The sequence below is a fragment of the Giraffa tippelskirchi genome, chromosome 3 (genome assembly GCF_054371585.1).
Source record: "Giraffa tippelskirchi isolate mGirTip1 chromosome 3, T2T-mGirTip1v1.2.pri, whole genome shotgun sequence".
Classification (NCBI taxonomy): Eukaryota; Metazoa; Chordata; class Mammalia; order Artiodactyla; family Giraffidae; genus Giraffa; species Giraffa tippelskirchi.
Window position 1 is genome coordinate 191,596,811 of NC_137277.1, and position 27,860 is coordinate 191,624,670.

Consider the following 27,860-nt stretch of genomic DNA (forward strand, 5'->3'; position numbering starts at 1 on the left):
ACACACGTCCTCCCCCTCTTGAACCTCCCTCCCACCTCCCACCCCAAAGTCTATGTTCTTAACAGCTGCACTCTCCTGTCTCCCCTCCCCATCTGGGGTTGCCAGCTTTAATAAACAAATATACAGCATGCTCAGTTCAATTTGAATTTTATATAAACAATAAATGTATTTTTAGTATGCCCCATGCAGTATATGGGATGCACTTATGCTAAAACAGTTCTCACGGTTTAGCTGAGATTCAGCCTTAACCGGGCCTCTCCTATGTTTTACCTGGCAACCCTACTCCCGTCCCTGAAGAGCACAGCTCCCAGTCTGGCCCTCGGGGCAAAGCCCCTCGGCCTGCAGGCCCAGCTGTGGCCCCGACCACTCACCAGGATTCTTTTGTAAGGGAAGTTCTGCAGCTCGCCGTTCCTGGGGGAGTCGAAGACCACCGGGAAGGTTTTGTGCGGCGCCTGGATGTAGCCCAGCTCCATCTCGTCCTGCAGACCCGGGGGACACCAGCGAGGGGCGGTCAGTAGCCTACCCCCCTTGCCTGGCACTCGGGGCTTTGGGGAAGACTGTTCACTCCGCTCACGCCTGCTCTACCCTTTGAGGACTGAGGCGGGCAGAGGCCGTGATACCTGCTGGCTGGAGGAAGGGCTGGAGGTTCAGAGAGGGGAGTCTGCTTACCCAGGGTCACACAGCAAGGCAGATCAGGAATGAACAAGAATGGCCTCGGGGTGTCCCTGTGCTGCTGGGTGACAGGAAAGTGGGGACAGAGAGGGCTTCAGGGTGGCCTGAGTTGGACAAAGAGGCTGCTGGGCACCAGCCAGCACACGTGGCCTCCGCGTGTGGCCATGGGGGACCGACAGCGAGCAGGGCTGAGACGGCCTGAGGAGGCGCAGACCTGCCTCCTTTCAAGCACGTAACATGCCCAAGTCAGTCCTGGGCCCTCTGGTCCTGGAAGCAAAGGTGACCCAGCACTGATGGACTGCGTGTCCAGCGAGAAGCTCACTAGAAGGTCCCCGGCCCTGCTCCAAGCATTTTACGAGTGTTAACTCCTTTAGACCTCACAACACACCTGTGCGGAGGCACCATGATTATCCCATATCACAACCAATGAAAGTGAGGAACAGCAAGGTCTAGTTGTTTGCCCAAGCGCACACAGCTAGTCAACGGCATAGACAGGATCCAGACGGAGCCTGTTCTTGCCCTAGAGTCCCGTCCTGAAACAGCTCCTGGGATGAACTTCCAACCGAAATGAAAGCTTCTTAGCTTGGTGTTCAAGGCCTCTCACCTCAGTTCTTGCCCTTTGCAGAAGCTTGCGTGCATGCTAAGTCGCTTGAGTCGTGTCCAGCTCTGTGCGACCTTATGGACTGTAGCCCACCAGGCTCCTCAGATTCTCCAGGTAAGAATACCAGGGTGGGTTGCCAGGCCCTCCTCCAGGGGACCTTCCCAACCCAGGGATCGAACTGGCGTCTCTGACGTCTCCTGCGTTGGCAGGCAGGTTCTTTACCACTAGTGCCACCTGGGAAGCCCTCACAGAGGCTTGACCCCGGCCAGAGAGAACAGCTGATGTCCCTTCTCACATCTCCCACCTCTGGGCCTTTGCATGTACCAGTCCTCTGCTGGGACCACCATTCGCTGAGTTCCAGCACCGCCCTTACCGGCTCTGCGGCCCGAGGCATCTTGCCTCACTGAGAGCTCCTTCTTTACTGACAGGGCGTTGTCAGGAAGATGAAACAATGCTAGGCATGGCCTGCAGTGAGTGCTGGATAAACCGCACAAGTCATTGTCCATTCGCCAAACCTGGTCCAGCTCAAATGCCCCCTCCAGGCAGTCCTCACTGATCTCCCCCACAGACAAGGGTGATTCCACCCGCCTCCAGGCCCTGCTGACACTTTGCCAACGCCCCTGCTCCGTCTCAGACAGTTGGAGCGGGAATTTCTGTCCCAATCATTCTCTGCACCAGGGCTTCTCAGCCTCAGCCCTCTTGACACTTGGAACCAGCTAATTCTTTGTCGTGGGGGCTGTCCTGTGTATTGTAGGATGTTTGGCAGCATCCCTGGGGCAAAAACGACCTTCCATGGAGGGTCAGTAGTCCAGGTTGTTGAGGGCAGGGAGCAGGCGCCCCCACCTCTGCCATCCCGCCCCCCCACCCCAGTACCTAGCCCAGATCCTGTGGGTGAATGGATGTCATATTCATGTCAGTGTGCCTGAGTTTCCAGAAGGTTCTGGGGGGGGGGGGGCTCTGGGTCTAGAATTAGAGCAGGGCCCCGGGGAGGGCGGACGCAGCCCCGGTCCTCCTGGATGTTCCCAGCAGCCCCTGCTTGGAGGGGCCAGCCTCTCCCTGCAGGCCGGGGTCACTCGACGCCCTGCCCAGTGGCCGCAGTACCTGGATCCAGCGGTCGTTGCGGTTCTCGGCCTGCGGGCAGACGGTCAGCTTGCAGCCGGCCCTCCTGGCCAGCTCCGCCACCGCCTCCACGAAACACGTGTTGTTCTTCACGCTGCGGACGGGCCCAGGGAGCGTGTTCAGGACAGAGGCAGACCCAAGGGCCAGAGAACCGGCAGGGTCAGCGACACCCGGCGCCCCGACTCACCGGCACACGTACACCTCCAGCGGCGGCTGGGTGCTGGGCGTCATAATCCAGGGGGCCACGCGGAACACCACGGTGTCGGTGAAGATGGGCGACTCGGAGAAACCCTGCAGGCCGAGACGGGGGGGAAACAGACTGGCCTTGGGGCCCGGCGCCCGGGGGGGTCAAGGACCACCATGGACCCGAGCAAGCTGCTAGCTCCTCGGTTTCTGGAGACGCAGCAGCGGGCGGCCAGGATCCTCCACGCCGGGGGCGCCCGCCTCTCCCGGGGCTGAGGCCGTTGCCCACCCTGTCTGTCCTGGCTGCCCCTACCTCGTTGGAGTCGTCCAGCAGGGTGACGTGGAAGGCGACGAGCCCCGCGAAGCCGGCGTCGGGGAAGGACAGGCCCTCCACGAAGAAGCGCTCCTCGTCCCCGTGGAAGCGTGGCACCTCGTAGGACAGCTTGCTCTGGCCCAGCGCGTGCCGGTACGCCTCGCAGGAGTCCTCGGGGCCTGGCAGGGGCAGAAGGGCCTCGTGAGGGGGCCCGGGAGCAGGAAGCGCCGCACAACCTCCCCGACACAATGGAAGCCGCACAGCCACCCCGCTTCTCACCTCCCACTCGCAGAGGAGAGAGGGAGGCTGAAAACCGTCTGCGGGCGGGCCTAGGGTGGGACAGGGGGGCATTCCTTTCTAAGGCCGGCGCTCCGATCTTTCAGAGGGCAATTTGGTGGCATCTAGCAAAGCAATGTTTACCCCTAACCAGCAAGTCCATGCCTAGGTAGGTGTCTTTCCTATAAAATACAAGTAGAAGGTGTTCACAGATTATCTACTGAGCACCTACTATGCACCTAGGAGGTGTGGTTCTGGACTCAGGACACAGCTGTGAGCACGGTCCCTGCCTTCCAGGAACCTAGATTTCTGCAAAATCAAAACACTGCAAAAACGGTATGTTCAAGGGACCAGATCAGTTACAGCACCTCCATGCTTTGAAATACAATGCGACTGTGGAGGTGAGCAAAGCAGAGCTAAATAAACACACAGAGAGACGAGTGGGATGTGTAACTCGGTGAGAGAAACCACGGGGAAGGCAGAACATGGTCGCATGCACACAGCAAGCACATTCGGTGCACGTGAAACAACATCAGGAAGAACGCACACCCAGCGGTTAACAGGGGACACGTTTTCAGAGTCAGGTTTTGGAGGTGGGTAGAGAACTCTCGTTTTTAACTTTACATACTTCTGTGTTTCTAAAATGAGCATATTATTACTCTTATTGTGTTGGCCAAAAAGTTACATCTTACAGAAAAACCCAAATACATATTTGTATTTTTTGAAGGTATTATGTATCCTTGCTTGCATTCGTGATAATGACATTGTAGCTATGTAAAGCAATAGTTTGGGGTTTATCAGGGTGGGCTGGAGATGCAGACTGAACAGAGGCAAATAGCCAGGCTGTCTGGGACTGGCTTTAAAACACTTCACCAAACAAGAAAGCATAGATCAAGTAAGAGAAGCAAAATAGCGATCCTGGTTGAATCTGAGTGGTTGGCACATGGGGGTTCTTCACACTGTTCTCTCTGCTTCTGTGTCTGCTGGAAAGTTTTGATAATCAAAATTTCTAAACGTGCTTAGAATATATTTAAAGATGCTTTCATCTGCTAAAACCACCTCGGGCATGGCTGTGCCAGGGACGCCAGGCAACCGTCATGAAACTCACACATCTGATGGTTCTTCCTCTGGGCCCTCAAGGCGGCCCGGGAGCCAGAGCAGAGCCTGCACCCTGGCCTGGGTGGGGAAACTGAGCACTCCTACCCCCGCCCCCTGGCAGGGAAGGACGGGCATCAACTCACCACAGGCGTGGAACACCCGCGCCCGCTTGGCGTCAGCGCTGGAGGTGTGGAGGACGAGCTTGTGGTCATCAAACAGGGCGTCGGGGCCTTGGGTCCGCAGAACCATCACAGACATGTCTTCCAGGTCTGGGGGCCAGACACAGGGCAGCGGCTCAGGGGGCCTCCGGCATCCCAGCCCCTCCGACCCCTGCTCACCGCCCTCCCCAGGGCAGAGAGTGCCAAGACCTGAGTCTCTGCCCCAGCTCTGCCCACCCCGTGGAATACTGAGAGCCACCAGGAGCATGTCTGTAAGCATGCGACATGGTGAGCTCCTTCCTGCCCTCTCTGTGCCTCCATTTCCTCCTCTGCCCACAGAAACAGAAGTCTGGAGCAGCCAGCCCGCTGCCTGGCCCGGGGCAGGTGTGCAGAGCAACGTGGGGTGAGAAGGCCATCGGGCAGCAGGCGGGTAAGGGCTCTCCTCTCAGTCCCGGCGTCACTCACTGCTGCCCTGGGCCGGCCCCTCCGTCCCGGAGCCTCAGCGCTCCAGTCTCTGAAATGATCCAGCCAACTTTCAGAGTAGCTCTGGGCATCTTGTGGGTCAAGCCCCTGACCCACACCCAGGACATTGCCACAGCATCCTTCATGGGGCTGTGCACGTGGCTCAGGATGGACTTAGAATGTGGAAAGTGCTCAGTCATGTCTGACTCTTTGCAACCCCATGAACCATACAGTCCATGGAATTCTCCAGGCCAGAATACTGGAGTGGGTAGCCGTTCCCTTCTCCAGGGGATCTTCCCGATGCAGGGATCGAACCCAGGTCTCCCACATCGCAGGCGGATTCTTTACCAGCTGAGCCACCAGGGAAGCCAAAGAAGACTAGAGTGGGTAGCCATTTCCTTCTCCAGTGAATCTTCCCAACCCAGGAATCAAACCTGGGTCTTCTGCATTGCAGGCGGATTCTTTACCAGCTGAGCTACCAGGGAATGTGGGGCATTTCTGAGATCCAGGCCAGCGATGCCAGCGGAGAGGAGGCTGGATTTGGGGTTATAGGAACCTTGGACCTGCCGCAGGCTGACTGAGTGACTTTGGGGATCCCCTGACCTCTGGGTGTCAACATCGTCATCTCTGAATTTGGGGGAGGCCGCCCTCCCTCTTGGAGGCTTAGATGGGAATTTGGGGAAAGGCTCTGACACACGGTGGGTGCTCAGCGTTAGCACTCTCCAAGCCTGGAGGGGGAGGAAGACGAGGCCACTCCTCTCCAGAGCTCTGCCCTGGCAGGGGTGCCCGCTGGCGCTGGGGTGCTGGGGAGGGGCAGGTTTTAAGGAACATTAAGGCGCACCTGGAAGCTGAAACTGGCCCCAAGCTCTGCCTTCAGAGCCGCCCTTGTGGGTGAGACTCCCGGCAGGGTAGCTGAGCGGTGCCCCCTCACCTTGCAGGCAGCGCACGTGGCGGTCACAGTTGTCCTGGTCGTCAGAGCTCACACTGTCCCTGTCGCAGTTCACCAGCAGGATGGCTCCGTACCCACCAGGTCCCCAGACCCACTGCCGCTGCCGATGGCAAAACACAGCCGGTGACGGGGGCGCCCAGCAGGGCTGCGAACCCCTCCCTGGCTCCCTCCCGGCCACGTTCCTCACCCCTCCTCTCCTCTCTGCCCTGAGCCGAAAGACTCCCGGTCCAGAAACGAGAGAAAGGGCAGCAGCTCCTACTACTCACACCGTCAGGTTCAAAGACACAGCCGTGTTTCATGGCTGTCTGTGTCATGCCTCCAGCATCCCCTTTTCCGATAGGCAGCTTTCTGGGGATAAGATCCATCTTCCCTCCTTGGCTCCCGCTGTTCCTTGCAGCTGAAACGCCCTCCCTCTTGCATAACTTTGGAGCCCAGCTCAGGTGGACTTATTCGTTGCTCACAAAGCCCAACGTGACCTCCTCTGAACTCCCGATGTATTAAGTGCCACCACAATTCAGCCCAAAGTTCTTTTATAGTTTCAGACTTGATAGATTTCCTTTTCACATAGATTAGGGGGTCTGCATACTATTCCCACAGCGATATCTAGCTTGCTGTCTGTTTTTCCAAATAAAGTTTTATCGGAACACTGCCACATCCTTTTATCCCCCATATTGACTATATAGCTCTTTCATCCTACACTGGCAGAATCAAACCATTGCAACAGAGACAAGATGGCCTGCAAAGCCTGAAACATTTACTATCTTGCTCTTACAAAAAAAAAAGTTTCCCAACCCTCAACCTAGATTGAAAATCCAGAAGGACTTGTCCCCCCAGAAGGAGACCTAGGCCAGGGCTGGGCATGTATGTGCTTAAAAATCCTTGATGATGCTTTTTCTGCCAGTGAAAGAAGATCCCCAGCCATTCTTGGGTTGGCTCCACTGTCCTTGACATCAGCTGGGAGGAAGGGGGATACGTCTAATGACCTCATCCCTTTCAACCCAGCCTAGAGCAGCTCTGAACTCCATGCCCCTTTCTGGGTCCAGGCTGAGATAGCCTACCTTGTCCACAAAGTCCCTGTCTTGCCTGCCTTCACAGTTCAGGTCACAATCCAGGGTGATATCTGCAAGGAGAGGGCAGAGGGTGAGTCACGACAAGGCTCCCAGGGGCCCAGCCTCCGCCTTTTAGCCTCAGTCTCAGGGCCCATTCTGGGGCCAGACAAATGGAAGTCATTTCCAAGAAGACACTGCCCAGAGATGGGAGCATTTGGAGCCTGCCTCCCTGGGCTGGAGAAAAAGGCCTTGGGGAAGATCCAGGGTCAGAGCAAACACGCAGGTCAAATGCTGCCCCCTCCAGCAAGCCTTCCCTGAATTCTCCCTCTACTGCACCCCTATAGCCCTCACTGTCTGGGGGACACTCTGCCCTGCTCCTGGGTTGCCTGGGACGTTCTGTGTCTGTATGAAGCTCCCTCGTCTCCCAGGGATGGGCCAGTGAGCCTGGGCTTTGGTGTCAGACAATCATGGATGTGAACCTAGGCCCTGGCACCTACTGGCTGTGTGGCTCTGAGCCTCAGCTTCCCCTTGTATCCCAGCCTCCATCCCACCTTCTTAACCGCTCTCCCTAGAAGGTGGGGGAAGTTTTACAGTACACATGAAACCTTCAAGGGAGAGAGAGAAAAAAATTGAAATGATTTTTAAATATGTGAAAGGATACTCAACCATCATACAACAAGGGGATGAGTCTCCCAAACATAAGGTGGGGCAAAAGGCGCGTACAATGTGACCCCACCCAGACAGAGCTCAAAGGCAGGCAAAAATAGACTATATGATTTGGGCGTGCCTATTCAGATGACAAAACCATAAAGAAAGGAAAGGAAATATTTACGCCAAGACAGTGGTTACCGGAAGGGAAGGAGCGAGGTGCGACCAGAGAGGGGCTTCAGGGTGCTCTGGGGCGCTGGTCATGCTCCCTGTTCTATTTCTTGACCTGGGTGATGGCTGCTGAAGGGTTTGCTCTCTGACTATTCCTGGATCCGCACCCCCCATGCCCCATCCCTGCCAACACACACACATTCATATCAGGCTGACCTAAAAATTTGTTCGGGTTTTTCCATAAGATGTTAAGAAAACCAAAACAAACTTTTTGGCAAAAGCAATACATACATATTTTTCTGTTTGCGTATTTTCCAGTAAACAAGGGGGGTGTGTGTGTCCAGGGAGGGGGGCAGGGAGATCCCCACCCTCAGTCCCAACTAAAGGGAGGGAAATGAAGGCAACACTGAGCCGCAACCTCTCAGACGGGCAGAGACAGGAAAGGCTGGAAACGCACAGTGTTGGAAGACACTCCCCTACGCCGTTGGCAGGTGTATAGAAAGGTGTGGCCCTTCTGGAGAGCCGTCTGGCAGTATCTATCACACCTGAGACGTTCATTCCCTGTAACTCAGCAGCTCTGCTCCTAAGAACGCCTCCTGCAGACACAGCGCGTTCAACTCTCTCGCTAACTTTCTTGCCCTCCGAAATGGCTGCCCCAGCGTGAACCCCACCCCTGGTAGAAGGAGCATCCGGTCCCACATCCTTGGCAGCTCTAAGTTGAATATCTTTTCATTTGGGTTCTGAGCACTAGGATTTTCTCCACTGTGATTTGCTGGCTTCTGTTTTTTGCTTATTTCTATTAATTGTTTGGTTGTTCTTTCTTATTGATCAGCATTCTCCGTTACCTGCAAACGCTGATCCAGGCATACACATTGCAAATTGCTTCTCCGTAGTCTGACTTTGTACTTGTCCTCCTTGTATAGATTTCCATTTCAACAGAGTCTAATTTATCAATCTTGCCCCAATGGCCTGTGCTTTGTTTTGCCTGGTTAAAGAAACTTCTGTCTACTTTGAAGTTGAAGAGATAGTCTCTTCTAAAAGCTTTAAAGTGTTGACTTTCACCTGGAGGATTTTTTAAATTTTATTTTATTTTTAATTGGAGGATAATCACTTGACAATATTGTGATGGTCTCGCCACACATCAGCATGAGTCAGCCAGAGGTTTACATCTGTCCTCTCCCTCTTAAACCCGAGTCCTCCCACCTCCCTCCCCACCCGTCCCTCTAGGCTGTCAGAGCACCGGCTGTGGGCTCCCTGCGTCATACAGGAAACCCATCTGAAGTTTGTTTCTGAGTGTGATATAAGGTAGGGACCCAAGTTTATTGAGCATCACAGGATAACCACATGTGCCTGGGTCTGTGTTCCGGTTCTCTACTCCACTGGTGTTTATCCAGCCTGGCACCACTTTCACTCTGCCCTTGGCTGAGGCCCCCGACTTACCCACACACGTGAGGTAGAGCACCGCGTAGGCCAGGGGCAAGGAGTCTCGGCTGGAATGGTAGGAAATCTGAACCTGTAGACAGATGGGCCCAGGGTCAAGCTGGCTGAAACTAGGAGCCTGGCCCCAAAGCACAGGTCTCGGAGGATCTGGCAAGGAGGGGAGGAGCTCCCAGGAGCCACCATCCCAGCTCTTCCTTTAGCCTTCTCTGCCTCATTTTTCCATGCCTCGGTTAGCTCATCTGTAAAATGGGAACTGTCTGTGAGGGATTCCATGGAGACCTGCGTCCCAGTGCTGCTTATGACTCCTGTCTGATTAGCAAGCCCTGCTCCCCTTGGATCTCAGTTTTGCGTAAAATGAGGATCTGGTACTGCAGCTAGGACCTGGTGCAGCCAAATAAATAAACACATTTTTAAAAAACAAAATAAAATGAGGAGTTTGCACCAGGCAGGGTGTAGGGACACCCTCCTAACTGTGGGATTTGGACAGGCCTTACTTGAGCCCAGCACCTCCGGGTTCTGTGACCTTGGCCAAGGCCCTTCACCTTTCTGAGCTGCCTCAGTTTGCCCCTCTGCAGTATGGGCTTTATACAGGTCCCTACAATCAGAGGACGGTAGTTCAGATTTGAAACGATCCATGGAGAAGACTGATCTCGTAGGAAATGCCCAAGAAATACCAGCTCTTGTTATTAGAGGGCAGGGGGCGTGAGTACCAGCCAGCGCAGCACTCCTGAGTCAGACGGCCTGAGCTGAGAGAGGATATCCTGGAAAGTTACTGTGCCATCTGGGCCTCCCTCTCCTCCACTGTGGAGCCGGGCTGATAAAGGCTCCGTGGGACTGATGACAGGTTGTGCGGATAAAGCTGGAAAGTGTGGGACGTTTGGCATCGTGCCCACAGCACACGCCCCACAGCTGTTAAAGGTGAGGCTGAAGACGGGGCTGATGATAAAGCGAGCTCCAGGCGGAGGCCTCGAGCCCTTTCACCCTCCACCGGGACCCTCCCTCCTGATGCGGTCCCTCAGCTCTCCGGCTCTGATGTCTCCCAGAGGGCTCAGGAATTTACCGATACCCGTCTTCCCCACTCAGTCATGGGAGCCCCGAAATCCTGCAGCTGCAAACCCTGGTGTGTCAAGCCCCAGCAGGGATGCTCACTTCAGACACACAGTTACCTGGACCCCAGACAAAGGCAGGGGACGTTCTGATGACCCTCCTCAGTCCCTGTGGTCCTCGGGGCCAAGGAATTCAGAGAGTGGCAGCATCTGCACCTTCTCTGGCTCAGTGCTGGGCCCCCATCGCAGGATGGGTCATCTTCTCGCCCTGCTCCAGGGGCCTCTGTCCTGACCCTCACCCACTGGGCTACTCATGAATCACGTGACTTCACATGAAGGGAAGCCACACCCCTTCTTGGTCATCTCGTTGTAAAATAGATTCGTGGAGTCCTGCCTCACCTGCCGCATGAAATTCCCTGGAGAGGCTAACTCAGCTCCCTGGGTGGGAAAGCTGCAGGGCTGACGGAGGGAGCTTGTCCCCAGGAGTCTGGCAGGTCTGGCCCCTGAGTTCTGGCTCTCCCGCTGACCAGCTACGTGGCCCCGGGACAGATACCCTGAACCTTAGTGGCCTCCTCTGTGAACTGTACATCAGACCCTGCGCCTCAGGACCGTGCTGAGGGCTGGACGAGGTCACGGCCACCTGTGCTGGGCACATGGTCAGTGCTCCTTAAAGGGCCAGTTTCCCAAAACATCACTCCTGGCATGGAGCGGGAACCTGCTGCCTGCCCAACAGACCTGACCCCCACCGCCCCTTTAAGGGGCGTCGTCTGTGCCAAGCTCAGGGACCACCCCATCTCCCCCATTTTTTAAATGTCCCCTGCCCAGGGGCCAGAACACTGCCTCCAGCCCGGCCTTGTTAGACTCGCTGTTGTGGCTGAGTGGGCAGAGAGAGGAGAGGAGGGCAGGCACCCTGCCTGAGAAGGGAGCGGGGTCAGCAAGGCGGCGGCTTAGGGGAAGGTGAGGCCCCGAGGGAAGGGGCCCCCGAGGCAGCTGCTCCCCTCTCCACCGCTGCTTTCTCTCCCTCATTCACAGTAACGGGGACTACGAATCGGCCCACAGCCACAGATGGGGAAACTGAGGCTCAGGGAGGTGATGGGAGTGGCCAGCAGACTCATAGTTTGTGTTCGTACGTCGTAGAGCTGGCGGCTCTGGGGCCAGGCCCTTGCCCTCTGGGCTACCCTGCATTCTGGATAAGAGAAGGCACTGGGCCTCGTGGAGCTGGGTCCCCCCCCCCAGTCACCCCCAGACAAGGGGGCGCGCTCACATGACTGTCATTGAGCTCATTGCTGGGAGAGTTCATGACCACGATGATCTGTGAGCCCACATCAGAGTGCCACCGCCGGGCATCCGCACGCTCCCGGTCTCTCTCCACGCTGGGAGAGATGTAGACGTCCACGCCAGGGGTTCCGTAGACCTCGAACATCTCTGTGCCCTCGGGAACTGACCTGGGAAGGACACAAGCCATGGGAAGTGCTAGAGGGCAGCCCTCGTTCAGATGCTTGAACTCTCGCTCAAACTCTTGCTTCCTCCAGGAAGCCTTCCCAGACTACCCCAGGCTTCTCAGATCCTTCCGGCAAGCTCCTAGGAGTCAAACTTGGACCCCACACACATATACACAGTCTCATATTTCAAGGTTCTGTGTTCATTAACATTTCCCTTGTGAGTTCTCCAGGTAGTCATTGTAGGGTTAAAAAGTCCATGCTGTCCGATGGCCCTGGGACTTCCTTTCCCCAGCTCTAGCTGGTCTGGGAGTCTTGTTTGAAATCGGTCTGTTCCTCCTGATGGTCTGTAGGGTGCCCATGTGCATGCGGGAAGAAGCATCCACTGCCCCAGAGCCTTCAAGCCAGCTGAGGACAGCCCTGCCCAGGGCAACCAGATGGGTCAGGAGGCAGTGGAATCACATAGGGAGAGGCCTCTGTGGGGAGAGGAACTAGAAGGCTTCCTGGAGGAAGCAGCGCACACCCAGCGGGGGGACAACAGGGATGGACATTGGCTGAGCTCTTGTATGCGCCAGCCATGTTCAAGTTTCATTATGTGTATGGTCACATAATCCATTAAAAAGGCAGGCTGCTAAGTCGCTTCCGTCGTGTCCGACTCTGTGCGACCCCATAGACGGCAGCCCACCAGGCTCCGCCATCCCTGGGATTCTCCAGGCAAGAACACTGGAGTGGGTTGCCATTTCCTTCTCCAGGGCGTGAAAGGGAAAAGTGGAAGTGAAGTCGCTCAGTCGTGTCCGACTCTTAGCGACCCCATGGACTGCAGCCTACCAGGCTCCTCCATCCATGGGATTTTCCAAGCAAGAGTACTGGAGTGGGGTGCCATTGCCTTCTCCGAAAAAGGCAGGACTGGGATCCAAATCCAGGCCTCCTGGCTCTTGAGTCCACATTCTTACCCATGCGTAATAACAACAGAAATCGAAAGCCCCCAGGGCCCCTCCCCTGCACAATCACCATGGCGGGCTTGGCTAAGCCTTCCCGAATATCATCTCATCTAATCTTCTGCACAGTCCCATTTAATGTGGGGAAACTGAGGGGATGGGCAAGATGCATGCCCAAGCTGCACTGCTGGCCACAGTTGCCCCCCGCCCCAAGGCCCTCTCCCTTCTCTGCCTCCACAGGGAGGAAAGAGGCCTCCTTCACTCCTCTGCTGGCATGATTGTGGCACTTCTCAGCACAGCTTCCCTTTATAGAAAGAGAAATATACGAAGCCCAAACTGTACTCCATCAGGGGTCCCACTCCAGGGCTCGGCCTGCCGAGTGTCCTCCCCAGGTAGGAGAAGCCGACACACCCGTGTCTTCTCCCAGGCAGGGCTGCCAGGTTTAATAAAATGTAGAACGTGCAGTCAGACTTGAATTTCAGGTAACCAACAAACAGTTATCTTAGCGTAAGTATATCCCATGCAATATTTGGGACATCCTTCGACTAAAAAATTACTCATTGTTTGTTTGGATCTCCGGTTTAACCACGTGTCCGGGTTTATCTGGCACCTTCCTCCCAAGGCTGTCATTCCCAGGGCTCTCGCCTGCTCTGCCCCGGGTCTGTGAGCCGGGCCACTGGGGGACGGGGGGGCCTGCACAGAGGTGTGGGGACACAGAGACGGGGAGACAGGTGTGGAAGCCAGAGAGACAAAGACTCACGCAGCTGGACCCAGGTGTGAAGGGCCCCCAGGGCCCCCTCCACAACCCAGGTGCTCCTCGGACCCCAGGCCTCCCCAGCTAGGGCGGCACACCCTGGGCGGTCCTTCTGACGTGAAGCCCACCCAGTTCCCAGGCTGCAGACTCTGGTCTGGGGTATTTCAGCCCAGCTCCCCTCTATATTCCCAGCCCAGGCCCCCTGTGAGGCTCCAGGGAACCCCTGATAAAGACGGAAGCATCCCTGTGCAGGAGGCTCCCAAAGAAGCCAGGCTTCAGGGTGCCAGGACCAGGGTCAGATTCAGGTTCTAGACCAGGCCGGGCTGCCCAACAGCCAAGTCACCTTGAACAGATCACCTGGTCTCCGTGGGCTCTGTAACCTCAACTTTAAAGTGGGGTAATGACACCCATTGGGCCAACCTCAGGCAATCATGAGGCTCAAACACGATAATAGATGCGGAAGTCTTGGAAAACCACCGGCCCCGGAAGGGCGAAGGGGTTATTAAGGTAAATTAGAACATGGGAGGCGAGCGCATGGGAGCAGGCTGAGACCGGGACTGGGGTGTCTGGGGAAGCTTCACGGAGCGAGGGGTGAACTAAGGACAAGGAGGAGACACAGCTAAAGGGAAGGGGTTTCCAAGCGGAGCCTTCAGAGGTCAAGGGCACACTCAGGCGGCAACGAGCTTGTTTTCATTTCAGTCCTATGTAATGGGGGCATTAGCAGTGGTTCCTGAGTATAAGGGGCGACTCGGTGGAGCCATGGTGAGGTGGCTAAGCCTGAGGACTCTGGGGCCAGGCCACCTGGGTTCAAATCCCAGTTCCACTGCTCACTAGCTGCGTGGCTTTGAGGGAGTGACGTGACCTCTCTGTGCCTCCGTGTCTGCATCTATGAAGTGGGGGTGATGAGCAGATGAAAAGAGTGCGTTTGTATAGTGAACGGAATGAGTGAAAGTTGAAGGCCCCTGAACCCGTGCCGTTATTTCCCTGCTGGAGAAACTGAGGCCCAGAAGAGATCGGACTAGAAGGCAGCGCCCTAGACCCCCGGTTCAGGGTGTAAGCACCCCCCACAGCTGTGTGTCAGGGAGACTGAAGCGGCGGCTGCTGGGGGAAGCCCTGCGTCAGGAGGGGAGGATCTGGGCTCCCCGGCGCCGGGAGGGCACGGAAGGTGGCCCGAGGCTCACCTGGATGAAGTTCCTCCTCTGGCCAGGCCACCCCGAGTGCAGCCTGCTGCTCCAGACGGCACCCCAGCCCAGCCCTGGGCACACACAGCTGGGGGCCGTGTCCTCCCCCACACGCAGGACAGTCCAAGACCCTCTCCATCGCCAAGTCCTCTCAGGCAGCTGCAGGACTCCACAGCCTAGGAGCTGGTGCATGCTGGGGAAAACCTGGTGGAATGATCCACAGTTCGGGTTTGCCAGGGACTGGGGCATTTCCTGGGGTGCAGGACATTCAGTACTAAGATCCAGAAAGTCTTAGACAAACAGGGACAGCTGGTCACCCTCACAGCATCAACCTCACTTACTTGTTGAAAATGCCGATTCCAGAACCATAAGTTCTGCACGCAGAGCTCTGGAACCTGCCTTTTAAACCATACTGATGTCCAGTGAAGTCTGAGGACATGGCTAAGGAGGGCTGTCTCAGAAATGCTGGACCCTGCCGCCCCCTCCCAGGGGGCATGGAGGGGACTCGGTGCGAGCTCACGCACTCCTGGGCATCAAGACAGCTCAGGTCTTCCTTTAGACTCGTCTACCCTTTCAACAGTGAGGATGACGGTGACAGTGATGATGCAGACGGCTCCCCAAGCCACCGGATGTCAGTACTATTTCCCCCACCTTACAGATAAGAAAACAGAGGCTCAGAGATGACAGTGACTTGCTCAAAGCCACACAGCTGATGAGGGACAGAGCCAGGACTCAAGCCAGCTCTGTCCCCACTCCCTTGCCAACCCAAACCCACCCTCTCCTTCCCAGCTCTTAGGACCTCCACCTCTGGGAAAACAAAGCTAGAATTTTAGAGCCGGGAAACTGATGGGAAAGGTTCTTTGTGGCTGAGAACAGAAAGGCTGACAAGATGACCACCGAGGCCCCAGTGAGCCGGCCCATGGGGGTAGAGGCGATCAGGGCCCAGAGCGCTCAGGATACCAGCTTCCCTCTCTGTTCGGTGAGGTCCCCAGATTCCCAGCTCCATCAACCTCACCAGAAGAATGCGGTCCAGGACTCACTGCCCTTCCTTAATCCTACGTCTTCCTGCCCCTGGAAAACGGCGGCCACACAAACCCCTCTTACAAAGTCCAAGTAGTGGAGAGTTAAAGGTGCGTCTGCCTCCCAGACTCTGCTCTCCGCACAGGCAGGCCAGAGCTTTACATCAGACAGAATCTGGTGGAGACAGGGGAGCTGCTTTGTCACGTCGGGGAGGAGGCTCAGAAGCCTCCGCGAGCAGAGCCTGAGACCCGCTTTTCAATGCCAACCTCGCTGGGGTACATGCGGAAACTGAGGCCCAGGAAGGGGCAGAAACGTGCTCAAGGTAACATAGCAAAGGGTGACGGAACCAGGGTCAGCAGTCAGGGTTCCGGCCCCAGGCGCCCAAGCTTCTTCATTCTGTAGGACCGCCTCTGCTGAGCACGCGATGAGCTGTCTGCCCTTCCAACTAGGGACAGCGGTTCTCAATCCTGGCTGCAAGCCAGTCTGTCACCCTTCTCCCTAAGAATCAGTCACAGGGAGAGCAAAATCCCTTTACCAAGCCTGGGCCGTCTCCAACTCAGTGGAAAGAAGGAAGACAGGGTTTAATCCGCTAGTGATTAGAGACCCCCAGGGGTCTTGCTCATCCTGCAAGGCTCTTCCTCCAGGAAGCCTGCCCTGACTGCTCCGCCTGTGTTAATATCTCTCTCCTCCTTTTCCCAGTAGGGCTCAGAGGTTATTTCCCTGCTATCTTGTGGATGGTTTGGGGACGCTCGAGGCTGTCTAGAGAGCCAGGAAAGATATTTAAAATGATGATGGCGGTGGTAACAATGGCAGCAGTTACCATAATTGAATGTTCACATGCCAGGCATCGCCTACGTGCCCTACATGCACAATCTCATTCAATCGTCCCGACAGCCCTTTGAAGTGAAGGCCAAAGTGCTTGGGCTGCATTCTGGCCCTGCCTCTCCTCACTGGCTGTGTAACACGGGGCAAATGATTTAGCCTCTGTGTGCCTCAGCTTCATCACCTCTGAAATGGGGGTGAAGACAGTACCCACCTCATAGAAGGGTTGGAGTATTAGTTAGCGTTAGTCACACACACTCTAGGGCAGTGACTGGCATGCACCAGCCTCTAGGTATCACCGCTGATATAATTACGACCTTCATTCTACAGATGAAGAAAGAGTGGCATGAGAGGTTAAGTGACTTTGCCAAGGTCAGACAGCTCTTAGGGGGCAGAGCCAAGACCGACTACCACGTCCACCGCCTTTCTCCTGTATGCCCGCAGTCTGAGCACCCAGGATTGCTGAATCACAGCATCTCTGAGTCGGAAGGGACTTTAGAATTAATCTAGCCCCGCTTGCCTGCAGCACAAGAATCCTTTCCACAGCACCACTGCGAGGGGGTCCAGCCTTGGCTGCAATTTCAGGACAGGGTTCTCAGAGGTCAGAGACCACGCCTGCTCGTTCACCACTGTGCCCCCATGCCCGGCACACACTAGATCCCAAAGGAATATTAATACTTGATGAATGTGCGGTTGAATAAACTAGGAGCTCCTCCCCGTCTCCGAGACGGGCTGGTTATCGGAGGCCTGAGAGTCTCTCATTTGAGGCCAGAGGCTCCCCCCACCCCTATGACTGTCCCACCCACAGCCTCCTCTGTGAACCCTAAGGTGGCCCGTCTATCCCCATCACCCCAAGACACTGCTGCCTCTGCCATTCATGGTCCAAGGCCATCCTCCATCCTCTAGAAAGTACTGCAGGGGAGGAGCTGGTCCCAGGCTTCCTGCGGCAGGTCAAACAAGAGACACAGCTGCCCGACGGGCATGGGGTAGGCAGGGCAGGTGAGTCACCCCCACGGGCATGCACAGCTGGGGGAGGCAGTGGCGCCAGCTGGCACGGCACCCCTCCTCATCACCTGGGGCTTCGCTCTGCGTCAGGAGCAACCAAGTCCCCTTCCCAGTCCTCACTGCCCACCCACCCTCAGCCTGCTGAGGACCAGCTCCTCACCTCCTCCCCTCTAGCGCCCTGGGACCAGCCCCGTCTCTGCTGCTGAGTTCACTCCACTGTTTTAAGTCTTGGTTTAACATACTGGTTCTCAGGAGGGGGTGATTTTCCCTCCAGGGCACACTTGGTGATGTCCAGAGATGTTTTTGGTCATCACAAGTGAAGGGTGATCACTAGCATCTGGTGAGTAGGGGCCAGAGACGCTGCTTAACATCTCCCAGGGCACAGGCTGGTCCCTCAACAAGGAATGACCGTGCCAGTGGCGCTGAGGCTGAGAAGCGCAGGCTCGTCTCAGGAGAGGGCGGAGAGCTTGGCGATGGGAGGAACGGCAGGTGCGGGCTTCTCCTCTCCTAGCCCCTGAATACTGGTGCTCCCTGCTCAGCCTTGGAACTCGGACCCCTGAGTACGCCTTAAAAAGTAAAGTAGCCGGCTTCCTGGTGGTTCCCAGCGCCCAGCTCCTGAAACCCTGCCCCAAGTCTCCTTTCCTTCCTGGGGGAGAGAGAGAAGACCGGGGCCTCCCCCAGCCTCTGGGTTAAGGACACGGCCATGGCAGTAGCAGGGGCGTAAAGCACGGGTGTGGCTCTGTAAGCGGCAGGCAGCGGAAAGCAGAGAACACGACCATGAACGGCTTTAAGCGCTGCCTTTGCCACTTGGTAGCAGTGTGATTGAGCCAACATCTTGCTCTCCCTTGCCTCCATTTCCGCATTCATCAAGCAAAAGAAAGCTAGTAATAAACTCAGTGCCTCGGGTTGTCGTGAAAGTCAAGTTTGGGAGTTAAAGTTCAAGGATTAAATTCAAGAGGCTTGTCAAGCTCTTAGAACAGTGCTTGGCACAGAGTAAGTGCTATGTTGAGTAAAAGTGATTTTTAAAAAGGATTGATGCCCAGTTTGCAGAGCTCCTAAGCTGGGGGTGTGCGTACCCCCCTTCCTAGTCTTGTGTGCCCAGTGAGACCCCCTCCAACCGCCAGCCCAGCCTGCAGGATCGTCAGGATAGGGGAAAGTGCCCAGCAGCCTCCGAGGCCCTGAATCAGAGCTACAGGGCCTTTGACCCCCATTCGGTCTCCCACACTTCACGCCCCGCTAACTGGGGTCTTGAAGAAGCCCAGCTGAGAAAGGCAAAGACCTCCTTCCACGACTGGCTGCTGTTCCAAGGCCAAGACTCAGGAGAGGGCAGCCAAGTCAGGAAGCTTCCCAGACGGCCTGCAGGGAGAGCCCAGGGGGTTGGCACCAGGGGCCCGCAACCTCCGCGGGCTTCTGGCTCTTACCCATAAATGTCCACCAGGGTCTCGACTCCAGCCACGCACACGGCTCTGGTGGGGTGTTCCAGGGACACGCGCACAATCCTTTGCAGAGACATGCTGGTCTCTACCCCGGCTTGAGCCTCAGACGCCCCTTGGCATGTGGTTTAAAAGACCCTGGCCCCGCCCCTCCAGCCCCAGGTGCTAGCTCATTGGCTCCAGTCCTGGAAGCCCAGCCCCTTCCCAGAGCCAAGAGCTCAGGATTGGCGGGAAGAAGCCGGGAGTTTGCATATGAACCTGTGGCTCCCACCCAGGCCCACAGACAGTTAATTTCTCACTTTAAAGGGAGAAAGTTAAGTCCCTTAGATACCTGGCTGAGGCACCAGGACCCTTGACGGGTCAGAAGTGCGGGGTATTGATCAGGGGACCATTCTCGATTTCCACTCTCAGCCTCTTCACCCCCTTTTTCTGTCTTTTCAGAGACAAGATGCTTTTAGTGGGGAGCGTCTCTGCAGTGCTGGGAAAGTTGATGAAAATGCAGATCCCCAGGTCCAGCCTCCAACTTGATAAGCAGCCTGATAAGCATCTGGAGTCTTTTTTTTTTTTTGATTTGCACCATTTTTCAAGTCTTTATTGAATCTGTTACAATGTTACTTCTGTTTTATGTTTTGGTTTTTTTCGTCCTGTGGCATGTGCAACCTTAGCTCCCTAGCTAGGGGTCAGAGCTGCACTCTCTGCCCCAGAAGGTGAAGTCTCAACCACTGGACCCCCCAGGGAAATCCCCTGGAGTTTTTTTGGTTTTGTTTTTTACAAGCAGCCCTATAGCATTTCTGAACTGAACTGAACTATAGCATGTCAAGGCACTTTGAGGAACACCAGTCTTTTTCTTAAGAGCACGGATTTTTCAAGCTGGATTTCAGCCCTGCCTCAATTATTTCCTGACTGAGTGACCAGGGGCAAGTCATTTAATTGCTCTGTGCCTCACTTTTCGCATCTGAAAAATGGTCATTGTGAGGGTTAATGGGGACAACGTGACAAGAGCTCTAGTGCGGAGCTCAGCATCATTTCATTACGGGTGGTGTTGTTATTGTTATTATTATTATTATTAGATGCCAAAAGCTTCTGGAAACACTCTCTGGCCAGGAGGAGCTTAGAAGGTCGGAGTAGGAAGGCTCCCACTTGTCAGGTGGGGAAGCTGAGACCAGGGAGGGCGTTTGGCCGCCTGAAACGGTGGGAGCAAGGTCTCTGGGAAGAGGAGTCTTGGGCTGGGACCCAGGCTCGGCCAGGCACCGGCTGTGCGGCCTTGGGGGCTTTTGTACCCTCGTGGCATCCTCATCCGTGGAAAATGAGGCTAGTCACCAGCCCTAGCAGAGATAATAGTGGGACACACCCTGCCCAGAGAGGCCCAGAAGGTGCTGAACAGAGGTTCCTCCCTCCTCCCTGGTGATGCTAACAGTTTGGGGCAGGGCGGGGACAGGATCTGGTCCCCAGAGTCCCTGGCTGGGGTGTTTGCACAAGTTCAGGGATCGCAGCAAGTCTAAGACCGGCGCTCCCGTACCCTACTCGGTCTGCAGAGGGTGTTCTTTGCAAGGAGAGATACTGGGTCCAGTGACAGCTTCGCTTTTCTGGCTGTAAAATGGCTCGGGGGCTGAGCCTGCTCTGGGCAGTAGTCGGAGCTCAGGAGGAAACGCCAGGCAGGGGCCTTAGCCTGTCTGTGGACACAACTGGCAAACAGACGCACAAACCAGGGCATCCCTCTGGGCCTGGCCGGCTATGCGGGGTCAGGACCAGCCTCCTGCTCAGAGCCCTGGAGCTCTGTGCTTGGAGCCGGACCCCTGCTTCCCCTCCCCCTGGTGAACACATGCCAGCTTTTAGGAAAAGATCTGTGGTTTATTCAGACTAAAGTGTCATGACTGATAGGCAGCCACTTTTTGCTTTTTAGTCCACAACAAACCTCAAATAAGGTGAAAGAGTGAGCGAGTGTCAAAGGAGAAATTCAAGGCAGCACCAAGGATGTAGGATATTTTCAGGCCTGCGAAATTAGACCACTGAGGCTAGGTAGCTTAGTAGGTTTCAAGGCAGGAATGAAAGGGAATTACGGCGGCCTGTGGCCCTGAACATCCGTCCTGCTGGGGTCTCTCCCATTCGGCCAACAGTGCCCCCTCCCACCCTCTGAGAGAGGGGGAAGACAGCGGGGGAGGGGAGAGGGATGAAGAGATAGGACCCAGCCTCCTCTGATAACCACCTTAGCGAAGCAGGAAGCCTCACGGCAACAGGCCTGTGCCAGCCGTTCTGCTGTGTCAGCCTGCCTGCCTGGCACTGGGGCTCTCCCAGCTGGGTAGGAGCTGCCCATGGCCAGTGGAAGTTGAGCCAAGGAGCTGATAGCATAGTGGGTGGAACTGAAAACAGCACGCCCCCCCACCCCCAACACACACTGACTTCCCTCCCCTCCTGCTCACGGCCCAGAGAACAGAAGCTAGGAGACAGGCACTGGGAGACATGCGTGTTGACATTTTTATTCATCAGAAGGAAGGTGACCGGTCACCTGGAACATCCTCAGAGGGAACATCGGCCCCACCCCCAGCCCAGCAGCGGTTCCAGAGCTTTCGCCCCCCGCCCTCCCTGTCTCTCTGCAACGCCCGCTCCCCTCCCGCCCGCGGCCCTTTCCCGGGGAACCGGCTGCACACCTTTGGCAGCTGAAGAGCTGCCTTCCCCTCTCGGCTCAGCCCGGGGCCATCAGGACGGTGAGCGGAAAGCGCACACGTTAGACCAGGGCGTGCAAATGGGGTTCCGCGCAGCCTCCTGGAGGGGAAGGAGCCAGGGACACTGCCCCGCCCCCGAAACTGGAGCAGCTCGGTTTTCATCAGGTTCGCACGCCGAGTCTCTGTGGTCGCCTCTGATGGCCAAGTGGTCTGTGGTTAAGAGGGTTTAAAGGGCAGGAGGCTCAGTCTGAGTCTCAGCGGGAACCAGGGGCTCAGAGCTTCGGAGCTGGCCCCCGAGACTGGGGAGAGGAAAGCAGGCGGGCTCCCTCCTGCCCCAGCTTGTCGGGGGCGGGGGCCCCCAGCCCCGAGCGCCGCCCGCTTGCCTGTGCCCGTCTCGGTGACCTCACCCGGGGCCAGGCTGCCAGCTCCCCGGGGCAGCTCTGCCTTCCCTCCCGGGGGAGGGCACACAGGCCTGCCAGGGGCCTTCCTCACAGGTGGAACCCAAGCCGCACGCTGGGTCTCGGAGCTGCTGAGAGAGACTGGGCGAGCCTTGCCTCCCACTGCCTGCAGAGCGGAGGGGAATGATTAAGGGCTATTAAAGGAAATTAAACCGCACCCTCAGAGATAACCTAATGGTCCCTCCCACCCTCTTCCGACTCGGGGCCTCCCCTCCTTGCTGCGTCTGGATCAGCCGGGTCTCATCGCCCTGGGAGTCCAGACTTCAAAGCTTGGGAGGCTGAGGGGGCGGGTCCTGGGGAGTCTCCCTGCGCCTTGGGCCCCTCTGCAGGCCGGCCTGCCTCCTCTCTCTGGCCTCTCAGTGTTGGAGCCAGAAGCAGCCGGCATGGGGGCATGGGTAATTAAAGGCTTTCCAACAGGAAGCAAGCACCCTTCTGAGGATGGAGGCAGGCATTAAAAGGGGTTTTGTTGCCTTTTCTTTTTAAAACAAGCCCACGGACACCGAGGTTTCCTGTCCTGATTTGTCTATGTAAATATGGCTGAGGGGTCCCCTGCAAGAGCCAATAGCTGGTAAAGGAAAGAGGGGCCCCAAATCCCCCCTTCCTGGTCTTACTCGAGTCACAGGTGGCCTAGAGACCCAGGGCCCAGGCCCTGTGGGCCCCATTCTTGGTGCAAACACGAAGGGAATCATCTCAGAACAGAGGGGGGCAACTGAAGTCGGGGCACCCGCCGAGGGCACGCATGGCCATCCTGGACGGTGCTAAGGCTGCTGACGGTCTCCAGACCCTCTGGGAGCCATGGTGGGGAAGAGGCGAGGGGGACGGAGGGCCGTCCTTCTCGACCTGAGTGTGCGGGGCCCACCCCTGGATCCTGGTGCCCGTGGTGACCACACGCTTGGGGGCTCTCAGGGGAGGCACGAGGCCCCCCCGCCGAGGTGGCGGCCAGGTGGAGGCTCTTCACCCTGGCTGGCTTCCCTGGCGGGGGGGCTCGGGAGGACGCCGGGCGGGGCCGGCTTAGGGCTCCAAGTGCCACCACTTGACAGGGAAGGGCTTCCGGCGCACATTGGTGCCGCAGTGGATCTCCCCGAGCAGCTTGTGGTAGGACAAGTAGTCGTCGATGAAGACACAGCGGAGGCCCAGCGGCTCCAGCAGGGACCGCACCTTCTCCTCCAGGCAGCAGCGGCCGTTGATGATGGGCCCGAAGGGCTTGGGGATGCCCAGGTGCTTGCCTAAGACCACCATGTTCACCTGCAGAGAGAGGGCGAGGAAGAGGCCTGGCTAGCTGGGGACGCTGTACACCAGGGGCCTTTCTTGGTCCAGGTTCGGGCAGACCCAGCCCCAGGGTCTGCTCATCTCTGTCAGCATCCCCGGGCACCAAGGGTGGCCCTCACTCAAGAACTAGGGCCTCTAGAAGTAGCAAAGATACAGATTCGTAGTTGGAAGAGAGGGTTGATATAGGCAGGGCTTGGGATTTCCCTGGCGCCCCGTGGTTAAGATTCTGTGCTGTCAGTGTAAGGGGAGTGGCTTTGATCCCTGGTGAGGGAACTAAGATCCCACGCGCCACGCAGCATGGCCCCAAAATTCAAAAGTAATAATAATAACAGGCAGGGCTGCCAGTAACATACATTGTGACTTCACATAAATAAAAGTCACCCTTCCTCCAACACTCTCCTCCTCTTATGAGAGTAGATAACAGTTTTATTAGAACAAGACTTTACCATCATCTGCCAGAAAACTCGAGCAAAAGTACCCGTCTACAAGGTGCGCGGGCCACAGATGTGGTGCGTCTGTGCAGAACACGCTGCGCTCAGCCGTTCCTGGAAGCCCTGATAATTGTTACCGTTTCCTGAGCATATTCTGTGTGACAGGTATAGCATCGCTAAACCTCACAGCCTCCCTGCGAGGTCATGCCTTGGACAGGTTAAGTAACATAATGAGGCCACACAACCAGAGGACAGGGAGACGGAAATTTGACTCAGATCTGACTCATGCCGATATCGTGCTCTTTTTCCTCTGCCAGAGCGTAGCACTGCGGCTGCCCGGGGCGCCGAGGGGCTGGGGCAAGGGGCTGGGAGCCCCTAGGGGCAGCTGTGCTTGTCTTTGGGGACGCGTCTGCTTCCCTGGCGGGGGCCCTAACACAGGGAAGGGAAATCTGCCCGTTGCAGGCAGCGAAGGCTTCTCAGAGGTAGCATCTGGCCCCGACGGCTGGCCGGAGGAGCTGTCTGTGGTGTTCAGAGGGGACACTGACTCGCTGGGTCATCTGGGGGTCGGATGGGCCGCCCTGACCCGTGCCACGCCCCCAGCCCCCTCCCTCCAGCCTGCCCTGCGGGGCTGTCTGCCACCGGGACCGACTTGGAGCTGGAGGGCCCGGTGGCGGCAGTCCCGTGGCCTTGCCCTGAGCTGCCTCGCCACCCATTAATGGGCCAGAACATCAGGGATGGAAGTGGGGCGTGCAGAGGGCACGTGGTGGGGGGGAGACCTGGGGGTGGCATTCAGGGCAGTGGCCAGCCTGGCCCTGTTCCCTGAGGACTCGGGGGACAGCAGGCTGATCCATCTGCTCACTGGAGACCCCAGGCAATGACATCTCTGCTCCAATGGCCTTTCTCTGCATCTGACAATCGAGGGGTTAACTGAGCGTTTCCTGAGAGCCCTCCTGTGAGGACACACCGGGATCCTCTAGCTGGGCCTGCCCTGAAGCCGGGAGATTCCCACAAAGGGCGGCGTTTCGGGGAGGGGCTCCCAGCAGGTGTGGACAGGGCCACAGCCCAAGAAGGTGACCACGGCCGTGGGCGCCCGCCACCCTCAGCCAGAACCGAGCCAGGCCGTCCTCTGGGGCTGTGATGCCTGGTACAGTAGCATTAGCCACAAGTGGCTGCTGACTTAGTAGAAATTTGCTCTTCAGTCACACTGGCCACATTTGAAGCGCTCAGAAGCCACACGTGGCAGCTTCCACGTCATACTGACATAGAAGGCTTCCGTCATCTGAGAAGGTTCTGACCATCTCAGAGCAGCGGTTCTCAGCCAGGCCGATGTTACCTTTCGGGGTGCTTTGCAACCATCCTACGATGCACAGGACATCCCCCACCCCTAGCAGAAAGAGTCTTCAGCTGCAAATATGAGCAGAACCAAGGGTTGTGAAGCCCTGTCTCCAGAGTCTCTACAGGCGGGGGGTAAGGAGTGAACGTGATCCTGCCTGAATCCAATCAGGACCTCACGATTCACGCCTCGTCCTTGGCTTGTCTAGCGACAGGGATTCGAGCTAGAGGCCCCAGGCTGAAGGGGGAGGGTCTCCTGTCCTGGGAGCCTCCACTTGCTTTTGCCGATGCCTCCTCATCCTTTCCCAGGGGCCTAGGGGGCACTCTGGGCAGGGCTGTGCCCCTCCCAGGGGCCCTAGCCGTGAGATCCCAATGGCTCACCTGCTGGTCAGCTGCCCGTGTTAGTGACGGCCGGGGTGCCCCTGGGGAGCAGGACGGGCAGCTGAGGCCCCCGAGCAAAAGCTTGGAGCACTGACCCAAACCGGGCTTCCGCTCTCCATTTTCAGGGGAAAGCGCTCCATCGTGGGCCGCCCTGGGCACCACGGTGTGTCTGGCTGCGTCCGTGGCCTCCACCCACCAGATGCTGTGGCATCCTCCTCGTGGGGCAAAGTGCCCCGAGGCGAGCAAGGTCACACCGGTGGGAACTAGTAATGGAGATGCTCTCTATCTGCCCCCAAAGGCGAGCCCTGGAGAGGCCCTTGGACAGGGAGGGCTTCTCCCACAGAGCCCCGACTGACCACCCACCAGGACCCCGGGTCCCCGGGCTGGAAGGAACCCCACCTCCCTTGGCACCCTCACCATGTCGGGGAAGAAGGCTTCTGCGTAGGCGCCCTTCAGGGAGAAGAGCTGTGGAATGTCCACGATGTCCTGCTCGGTGAGGCCCAGCTCCCGCTTCAGCACCGCCCGGTTCCAGTCGATGCACCTCTGGGGGGTGGGGGGAGAGGCCCCGGTGCCCAGGGAGCCATGAGCGCCTGCTGTGTGCCAGGCCCGAGGCAGGCCCCCTGCGCCCTTTACCTCGTGTGAGCCTCATGACAGCTTTCTGCCACTGCTACCCCAGATGGGACCCTGAGGCTCAAGGGGCCTGACCGAGGGCACGGAGCGAGGAAGGAGTGGGCCTGGGGTCTGCACCAGGCAGTCTCTGGTTCCCTGAGTGCTTGCTGCCATCTCCCCGGCCACAGCCAGGCTCAGCGGGTGGGGGAGCACGGGGCCTCCTCCCACTGACTGCGTGGGCCCTGTGCCAGGCCTGCCCCGGGGCCTCCTTCCACCCCATCTCCTCACTAAGTCTCCCAGACGCCCACCATCCCACCCCTCACCCCCACAGACCCCCACCTCTCCCGTCTCACAACACTTCTCGGGGGAGTCAGCATTACTCCACAGAAGCCCATCATTTCCCCGGAATGGACCAAGATCTCCCCCATCAGACTAGCACGGCTGTGTCTCTTCCATCAGACTGTGGGCTCCCAAGAGAGAGGCCCTGCCCTGACCACAGGCCTCAGCAGTCCCCAGGAGAGTCAGGGGTCCCGGCAGAACCCCTTGTCCTCACCCCAGCGGGTCCCGGGGCTGCTCCCCCCTCCACTCCCCTCACCTGTGCGTAGAGGTTGTCATTCCTGAGAGTCCTGTCTGCCAGCATCTCATTAATGCTTCTCTTTACCTGGTGCTCTAAGCCTGCAGGAGAAACAAGACTGTAGCCAGCTCAGCAAGTACTGCCTCGGCGCCTTGGGCCTGGGCTGCATAATTGGGCCACAAGGCTTCTTCCACCCCAGCCCCAGGGTCTGAAGCTAGGACACAGAAAGCCAGGAATTGGAAAACCTGATGGGACCAAGGTTTGGCTGCAAGTAAATACTGGTGAGGGATTGTAAGCTCCTTGGGAAAGGACTCCTGAGCTCAGGGAGGGCCTAATAATTGCAATGTGTGTGCATGCTATCGCTTCAGTTGTGTCCAACTCTTTGCGACCTTATGGACTGTAGCCCTCCAGGCTCCTCCACCCATGGGAATCTCCAGGCAAGAATACTGGAGTGGGTTGTCATGCCCTCCTCCAGGGGATCTTCCCGACCCAGGGATCAAAGCCATGGTTCTTACATCTCCTACATTGGCAGGCGGGTTCTTCACCACTAGCACCACCTGGGAAGCCTAATAATTACAATACAGCTACCATTATTGAGCATCCACCGTGCTCTGGGCCTCCTATTATATTTATTATTGATTGATCTTTACAACAATGCCGGATCGGATTGGTTATCACCCCGCATTCAGAAAGAGGAAACAGAGGCACTGGGAGGTTCAGAACGCATCCTTGATCCCAGAGTCAGCAAGCGGAAGCAGGCTCTGAATCCAGACCTGTCCTTGCTGAAGGCTGTGCCACATCCCTTCCAATGCTCCACGCCCCAGGTGAGAACACAGATCCATGGTGGGGAAGGCGGAGATGCTCAGGGGGCCAACTGGGTCTGTAGAGGGGGGTCCACAGAGAGGCCCCGAGCACCCTCCTGGCTCCGCACCCCTCCCCCTCCCTGCTGCATAACCCTGGGCAAGCTGCTTCTCCTCTCTGAGCCTCAGTTTCCTCCTCCGTGGAAGGGGTACAGAGAAGAGGGTGGGTGATCTGACTGGGCAAGCGGGCGGAAGTGTCTGCAGAGAGGCATGAGGGAGGGCCCACGGCTTCCCGCTTCTTTCTCCCCCTGGGCTGTGGCCGGGAGCAGCCCCTTGCTGGAGGGGGCCACCGTGCCTGGGGCAAGCCGCGGGCCCATTGGCTTCCATCCCTAGCCCAAGCAAAGGAGAGCTGCCATCCTTTGCTCCCATAAGAGGGTGTTGGGAAGATCAGTGATGGACTCTGAGCTGAGAGCTGACAGACAAAGGGCCAGTAAGCCCAGCCTGGCTGTGACGGGCATCAGTGGGGGCTGGCAGCCGCAGGGCAGGGTCTGGTGGGGAAATGGGCT

At 57.3% G+C, this 27,860-nt stretch overlaps 2 protein-coding genes across 2 annotated transcripts in view; both read right to left on the reverse strand.

Moving 5' to 3' along the window:
• Positions 1 to 18,896, reverse strand: part of PADI3 (peptidyl arginine deiminase 3) — a 29,304-nt gene extending 10,408 nt beyond the window's left edge. Inside the window, exons 1-10 of the mRNA XM_081580950.1 lie at positions 18,766 to 18,896; positions 11,450 to 11,630; positions 9,140 to 9,212; positions 6,890 to 6,951; positions 5,814 to 5,931; positions 4,406 to 4,531; positions 2,889 to 3,067; positions 2,580 to 2,683; positions 2,375 to 2,486; positions 372 to 479 (exon numbers count right to left, since the gene is read on the reverse strand). Of these exons, the coding sequence (XP_081437076.1) occupies positions 372 to 479; positions 2,375 to 2,486; positions 2,580 to 2,683; positions 2,889 to 3,067; positions 4,406 to 4,531; positions 5,814 to 5,931; positions 6,890 to 6,951; positions 9,140 to 9,212; positions 11,450 to 11,630; positions 18,766 to 18,857 (1,155 nt within the window). The 5' untranslated portion in view covers positions 18,858 to 18,896. The remainder of the gene's footprint in view (positions 1 to 371; positions 480 to 2,374; positions 2,487 to 2,579; positions 2,684 to 2,888; positions 3,068 to 4,405; positions 4,532 to 5,813; positions 5,932 to 6,889; positions 6,952 to 9,139; positions 9,213 to 11,449; positions 11,631 to 18,765) is intronic.
• Positions 18,897 to 21,234: 2,338 nt separating this feature from the next.
• The window catches only part of PADI1 (peptidyl arginine deiminase 1), a 41,804-nt gene continuing 35,178 nt past the window's right edge, over positions 21,235 to 27,860 (reverse strand). The window contains exons 14-16 of the mRNA XM_081580951.1: positions 26,516 to 26,595; positions 25,729 to 25,854; positions 21,235 to 23,143 (exon numbers count right to left, since the gene is read on the reverse strand). Coding sequence (XP_081437077.1) covers positions 22,910 to 23,143; positions 25,729 to 25,854; positions 26,516 to 26,595 — 440 coding nt within the window. The 3' untranslated portion in view covers positions 21,235 to 22,909. The remainder of the gene's footprint in view (positions 23,144 to 25,728; positions 25,855 to 26,515; positions 26,596 to 27,860) is intronic.